Source organism: Eptesicus fuscus, chromosome 4, assembly GCF_027574615.1.
Source record: "Eptesicus fuscus isolate TK198812 chromosome 4, DD_ASM_mEF_20220401, whole genome shotgun sequence".
NCBI classification, from domain to species: Eukaryota; Metazoa; Chordata; class Mammalia; order Chiroptera; family Vespertilionidae; genus Eptesicus; species Eptesicus fuscus.
The window spans coordinates 111,641,172-111,647,886 of record NC_072476.1 but is presented as its reverse complement, the minus strand read 5'-3'; the positions used below and the strand labels follow the sequence as shown (position 1 = coordinate 111,647,886).

Here is a 6,715-nt window from a genome sequence, read left to right as displayed (position 1 = left end):
GAGAACCCAATAAATAAACAGGACAAACCGACATGCAGGTTCGTGAAAGTGGAGCGGAGCCCAAGGACGGCGCGATGGAGGGGCGGGGGAGTGCGTGGCCAGGAAGGAATGGTTCGATGGTTTACAAGGCAAACAAAGCTGTCACTTTACAAGCAAGAGACCTCACAATAAATAACAACTGCTCTTCCTCTCACGAATAAATTTCTTCAAAAAAAAAACAAGGTGTACAGTCAACCAGACACTTTATGTATAAATTATAGAACATGACACAGTATAAATAAATGTCTACACGTCTCCGCGACGGGCCTCGGCCAGGAGCCCTCGCAAGGCGGCCTCTCCGGTCCGAGGAGTAACAACAGGTGGCCGGGGAGAGAGCTGGAGGACCGAGGCCCTCTATGTATACTTTCCCCCCAAATAAATAAGCATACACTTATGTACAGTATGGACAATATATATTTTTTTCTTTCTTTCCTTTCTTTCCTTTCTGTTCTCTGCCCAGAGGCTATGCCAACACTGAACACGGCTGGCGGCTTTACCACTCTAGAATGGAAGATATGGGGAAGCTGTAGTCCTGGTCTTCATCTTCCTCCTCTTCCTCGGTGTCTTCCGAAATGGCTAGATGGGGGAATACAGGGAGCTGCTGTTTAATGCGGACAACACCAGCGCAGAGCAGCTCAGGGGGCGTGGCCAAGCCCTCTGCAGTCACATTACAGCGGTGCACTTTTACGTGACTTGCAGGGAGATGCTTTTTTATTTTATTTTATTTTATTTTTTGGCATCTGCTGTTCTGCAACACGTTTTTTAAAAAATACTTAAAAAAAACAAAAACAAAAACACCACCATAATCTATGAAGTCAACAACTGCAGAAAGTTCTGAAGAATCAATGGCTCAGGTTTAACGGGCAGATCCTGAAATCAGATAAAAAGCGTTCTTGTGTTCTAGGTACAACTGCTTTGGGTCCTTATTTCAGAGTTAGTGGCGGCGACCGCGCGACGCAGCCGCGCACGCGTGACAACAGAAAGCTGCCTTTGAGAAAGAACACAACAACAACTTTTGGAGCAGTTAGTGTAGGTTCAAGGGTTAACAAAGCCAACAGCCAAGCACAGGGCGGCAGCAAAGGAATGAGGGGCTCGTGATCGGAACAGGCTTTCGGAGGCCACCCCGCTGGATGGTCATCGGACACACCCCGGGGGATGGATGTCCCTGCGGACCACGGAACGGCTGGCGGAATCCAGCCGCCACCTAACTTCAAGGGCAAGGCGCAGGTAACGGGTCGCGCACCTCCGCCCCCGCGGGGCTTGGCTGGGGAGGCCTTAGGCTGGAGCAAGGCGAACACAGCACTTACAGTTGCAAGATCCGGAGTGTCTCACTTCCAGCAGCACGCCCGCCGAGCAGGCGGCCTCCTTCATGGCGCACTCGCTGGCGTACGTGGCGTTGTCGCTGGCACAGACCGGCTCCTCGGACTTACTCTCGGGGCACAGCTCGTCGCACAGGGAACACCGGCCTCGGCCAACCTTGAAGTCCCACAGGCACTTCTTCCCGCCGCTGCACGGGATGTCCTCACAGGACTTTGCTTCTAGGATACAATGGACCCGTGATTAGGGCGTGGACTCCCTCCGTCCCCCTGGGCCCCTTCCTCTGCTTCCCTATCAAGAAACATATACACGTAACTTACACCTTTTCCCGTTTTGTTTTGTGAGCCCTCACCTGAGGACGTGTTCCCACTGATTTTTAGGGAGAGTGGAAGAGAGGGGAAGACAGAGAGAAACACTGATGTGAGAGACACACATGGATCGGTGGCCTCCTGCAGGAGCCTCGACCAGGGCTTCGGGCCAGGGAGGAGCCTGCAACCAAGGTACGTGCCCTTGGCTGGAATCGAACCCGGGACCCTTCCGTCCACAGGCCCACGCTCTATCCACTGAGCCAAACTGGCTAAGGCTAAACATATAACTTACATGTGATTGCTCGCGAATGGGGGTAATGAAGATATATGATGCAAAAATGCTTGATAATAAAACTGAAATACACACAAATCCCCCCCGTTTCCTACATACTATACGTGCGCATGAAAATAGCATGTTTGGAACAGGATTCCAGTGTCCTGGAGCTAAACATGCATCGGATGCTTCCCCGCAGTGGGATCTTTAAAAAAAGAACGCGTTCCGTCAGTTACCAGAACCCAATGACAGCTTTGAGGAACTGGTAAGTAATTGCTTCTTGCTTCCAGCAAGTCTGGCACTTAGAACGAATGTGCAAAGCTGTGAGCTCTGCGTTTTCTAAGACAGAAAACTGTTTCCTGTTTCTTGCAGGCGTTTCAAACTAGATGCCAGCGCGTCGGGAAGACAACAGCTTCCCTGGGGAACGCCGGGCCACGGGGCGATCTCTCTCTTCGGCCAAACTCTGCAAATGGGAAGCACTGGGCTTCCTTACTGGTTAACCCCGCGGTTTGAACGCCAGCCTTCTCCTTCCCGTTCCCTCTCTGTTCCTCACTCCGGAATACCTACTGACACACTTTCCCTCGTAGGCCAGGCCGATGGACCTGCCCAGCAGGCAGGTGGCCTTCCGCAGGTGGCAGGCGCTGGAGTAGGTCACCCCGTCGTTGCCGCACAGATACTGCTCCGAGGAGGTGGGCTCCGGGCACACCCGGTTACAGGTCACGCAGTAGGCGTTGTTGGTCTGGTCCACCACACAGGTGGAGCTCCCCGGACAGAAGACATCCCGGCAGGTCTCTGCAACAACGAGGGAGACGTTAGCAGGCAGCTTCTGGTCCTGGGGAGGGAGGGTCCGACATCACCCAGGAAATAGGTCCCCAACTGGAGCAGCCCTGTGGTTTTCAGGGGGAAACCTACGACTCTAGGTTGGTCCTTTCCGTGGTATTTTTCTTTTAAAATATATTTTTATGGATTTCAGAGAGGAAAGGAGAGGGAGAGAGAGAGTTACAAACATCACCGGCTGCCTCCTGCACGCCCCACACTGGGGATCAAGCCTGCAACCTGGGCATGTGCCCGGACCGGGAATGGAACCGTGACCTCGGGGGTCACAGGTCAATGCTCAGCCACTGAGCCATGCGGGGCCGTTCTGAGCTCTGAAGGGTCTTTGGAAGTTGGAAAGTGTTCCTTTACTTGGGGTCGTTATTACCATGGCTAGGCCCCTCCTGCGGGCCGCCCATCCGGGCCTTGGGGGCCACTTACTTCTGCACTTGCCCTGGTACTGGACCTCCAGCTCCGGCTGCTCCTTACACCGGGCCTTGAGGAGCGCGCACTCGCTGCGGTAGGTTTTGCCGTCCAGGCCACAGACCGGGCCTTTCCAGGTGACGTTGGAGCAATCCGGGGCGCAGACGCAGCGCGGTTTGTTCTTCTTGTTCATCCGGCATTTCTTCCCGGGTCCGCAGTCCACGTTCTCGCACGTTTCTACCAGTTGGAAAGAGGCAGGGACTCAACGGGGCCAGGCCGGGGGCAGGTCAGCAGGACCTCTGCGGGGAGGCCTTGCGCAATGGCGCACGCGGCGCCCCAGGGGCCCAGGCTCCCTCCCAGGCGTTGGGGAGGGAGGAGGGGACAGGGCAGGGCAGGGAGCCTCGCCCCAGACCCAGATCTCTCTCCCGGAGCCCGGATCTCTCTCCCAGAGCCCGGGGTGGCTGGCTTCCGCCGCCGCCACACTTGGCGAGGCAGCCCCGGAGCCTCCGCCGACCTTGTTTTGCGTAAAGTGTGTAACAGGCAAGACTCCGCCCTGCCAGCCGGGCCGGGGGCCGGGGACCGGGGCCGGGAAAGGGACCCGGCACGGGGCTGGGCGCTGGGGAAGCAGAGGGGAGGGGCGCCCACCTTTACAGGGGATGCAGTTGGGGGCGCCCCCGTTGAAAATCATCCACTTGAAGAGCGTGTTGTCGCTGACGTCCTCCTCCGTCCACGAGGTGCTGAGGCGGCCGGTGCCGCAGCACTCCTCCCTGCTCAGCTCCGTCTTGTACAGCACCTGGCAGCGGCCGTTGCGGGCCTGGCGCAGCCAGCAGTTCCCAGCTGCGGGGAGACCAGCGAGGCGGTGGGCGCGGCGGGCCGGGCAGGGCAGGGCAGGGGGCGGCGAGCGGGCCGCGGAGCAGACCCGAGGGGCGCGGAGGGCGCGGGTGGAGGGGCCAGGAGCCGGGGACCCGCAGGGAACACTTGGAAGGCGGCGGAGGGTCGGGAAGACGAGGGGAAGCCCAGGCTGGAGAGGTGGGCGGTGGGCGAGGGGGAGGGCGAGAGCCAGGAGCCGGACCCCCCAGCCCCGAGCCCCCCCTTCCCCCCGAGCCGGGTCCGTGTCCGTCTCCAGTGACCCAGACGCCCCACGTGCAGCCCGCGCTGCTGGCTTTCACTCGTCCCGTTTCATAACCTGCAGCGACTCGAAGAGCCGATTCGAGAACTTGACACAAACAGGACGCGACGGGTGTTGTTCGGTGTCGGGGGCCGTAGGCGGAGCGGGGAGGGTGTGTGACGGGGCGAAGCCGGCGGGAGGGCTTGGGAAGGACGGGGCGCGCGGGGCCGGGGCGCGGGCGCGGGGCGAGCCGGGCCGGAGGCGAGGCGCCGGGGAAAAATGAAAGCAAACAGCGCGGGTCCTGCCCGGCCTGGGGCGCAGCCCGCCCGACGGGCCGTGTCGCAATCCGCCGGGCCCAGGGGACGCCCGCGGCCACCGCGCTCTTTCGAAATCGGCCCCGGCTGCTCTCCGCGGCGCCCACGTCCCCGTCCCCCGGCGCCCGGCAGCGCCTCGCCCCGAAGGCGGCCGGGAGTGCGGGGCGCGCGGCGGGGGCGCCCAGCACCCTCGCGCCGTGGACGGAGAGCAGGGCCCCGCACGCCTGGGTCTCCAGCAAAGTGCAGGGGGTCGGGCGGGGGGGGCCTCCCGCCGCTCCCGGGGGCGCACGCCTAGCTCGTCCCGACCAGAAACCTCTGCAGGTCCCCCCTCCCCCCTTTAACGTCTGGACGGGGGTCCGCGGACGTCTCCCGAACCATCCTTCACCGTCACTGGACCGTAAGCGGCTATTGGGATTTCTTTAAAAGTCTGCCCAAAGACTAACTGAAAGAAACAAATCTAATTAAAAAAAAAAAACCCACAAAACGAGAGAGGGTTGCGTTCCGTCCATCTGAGTTCACACCAGCGGTGGGCGCCTTCTGTCCCCCAGAAAGTTACAGGCGGAGGACGCAGTCCGCAGGGGGAAACGGGGAGCCGCGCACGGCACCCCCGAGTCCCGGTCTGCGCCGGCTCTTCTCCGGGTTCGGAGGAAAGGGTTGGAGGCAGCCTTCACCGAGCAAGAAAGTGACTTCCCTCCACAATTTCCAGCACCCTCATTTCCAAGTTTGGGCAAAGTTTCTGAAACCACGTCCCCGGCCACCGAAGAGATTTCAGTCTCTCCCCCCCCTCCCGGCCCAGGCATTTTTCACCAAGAGCCCAGAGATGGGGGGAGACGTTCCACTGCACGAGGTCGGGGCGCGGACTCCGCGGGCTACTGGTGCCGGCCCCCTCCGAGCCGAGCCCCCGGAGAGCGTCTCCTCTCGCTCTGCCCAGGACGCGAGCATCTAACCCTAACCTCCGAGGGCACCCCGCTCGCTCCGTCCTTTTCCAGGACCGCCGCGCGCCCCGCCCGGCTGCCCGAGCTCCCTGCCTCCGGTCCCCCACGCTCTCCATCCCCGAGCCGCTAAGTGGGTCCGAGGACCCGAGAGCGGCATCGCTCCGAGCAGACCCCGTGGGGACCGCGGAAAAGTGCGAGCCCCGGCCCCCCGCGCCCCCCGGGCCCCCGCGCCGCTTACCCTGGGCGCTGCGGTCCTCCAGGAACTGGCAGAGCAGCAGCAGCAGCAGGCAGAGCCCGCCGGGCTGGTGCCGGGAGCGGCCCATCTCGGGGCGGGCGCGGGGCGAGCAGCGGCGGGGCCCGGGCGGGCGCAGAGGCGGGCAGCGGAGGGCGCAGCGATCCTGGCGCAGCCCCGCGCTCGCCGCCGGCCGCCGCGCGCTTCAATGGACGTCGGGAGCCGGGCGCAGCGGCGCTTAAATGCGGCCGGGGGTCCCGGCGGTGTGCGGTGGGCGGTCTCCCAGGGTGTGGGGCCGCGGGAGGGCGGCCGCCGGGCGGGTGTGCGCGGCTCCCGGGGGGCGGGGAGCTCTTAAAAGTTCAGTGTGAATCAGGTGACATTTCCCACCTTCTGGAAACCCTTCCCGGGGATCGGCTGGAGGTGCCGCGGTCCCGGCGGCAGGAGGGGAATCGCCGAGTTCTTATTGCGTAGGAGCGCGAGGGAGGGGGGCGGCGACCGGGGCGGGGGTGGGGGCGACGCGTCGGGGGTGGGGAGCGGGGAGAACACCCACTTCCAGCCGGCACGCCGCTCCCAGGCAGCGCCGGGCGGCGGGCGTGAGTGAGTGTGAGTGTGAGTGTGAGGTTGTGTCTGCGCGCGCGCGGCGGGGGCGCGGGGGCACCCGGAGTCGGGCGCGCACCGCCGCTGCGCTCCTGGGAGACTCTGCAAACGCCCGAGAGCCCCGCGCGGCTGCACCGCCCGCCCGCGCTCGGGTCGGGGCGCGCGGGGGGTCGGGCCCCCGCAGCCTGGTCGCGCGACCGGCGGGGTTTTGTGTCTGGGTCTGTGCGGGCCTCGCTCCGCGGCCACCCCCCGCCCAGACTGGGGGCCAGGAACCCCGGGCGCGGCCCCTCGCCTCCCGGCTGAGCGGGGCCCAGACGCGGCCCCGGGTCTGCACGAGTCAGGAGCGAACAAAACT

At 63.0% G+C, this 6,715-nt stretch overlaps 1 protein-coding gene across 3 annotated transcripts; it reads right to left on the bottom strand.

Annotated features, from left to right (window-relative positions):
• Positions 1-225: 225 nt before the first annotated feature.
• Positions 226-6,218, bottom strand: FST (follistatin). 3 transcript variants are annotated; one of them, XM_008154801.3, is made up of 6 exons: positions 5,770-6,217; positions 3,820-4,011; positions 3,193-3,411; positions 2,506-2,730; positions 1,347-1,577; positions 226-615 (listed from the first exon to the last, which is right to left on the bottom strand). In XM_008154801.3, exons 1-6 carry the CDS (start codon positions 5,852-5,854, stop codon positions 533-535), a joined length of 1,035 nt encoding a protein of 344 aa, XP_008153023.1. In that variant the 5' UTR covers positions 5,855-6,217; the 3' UTR covers positions 226-532. The 3 variants fall into 3 exon arrangements, with proteins under 3 accessions (XP_008153023.1, XP_027985900.1, XP_027985902.1); XM_028130099.2 differs by having other exon boundaries at positions 1,347-1,574; XM_028130101.2 differs by having other exon boundaries at positions 552-909; positions 5,770-6,218.
• Positions 6,219-6,715: the final 497 nt, after the last annotated feature.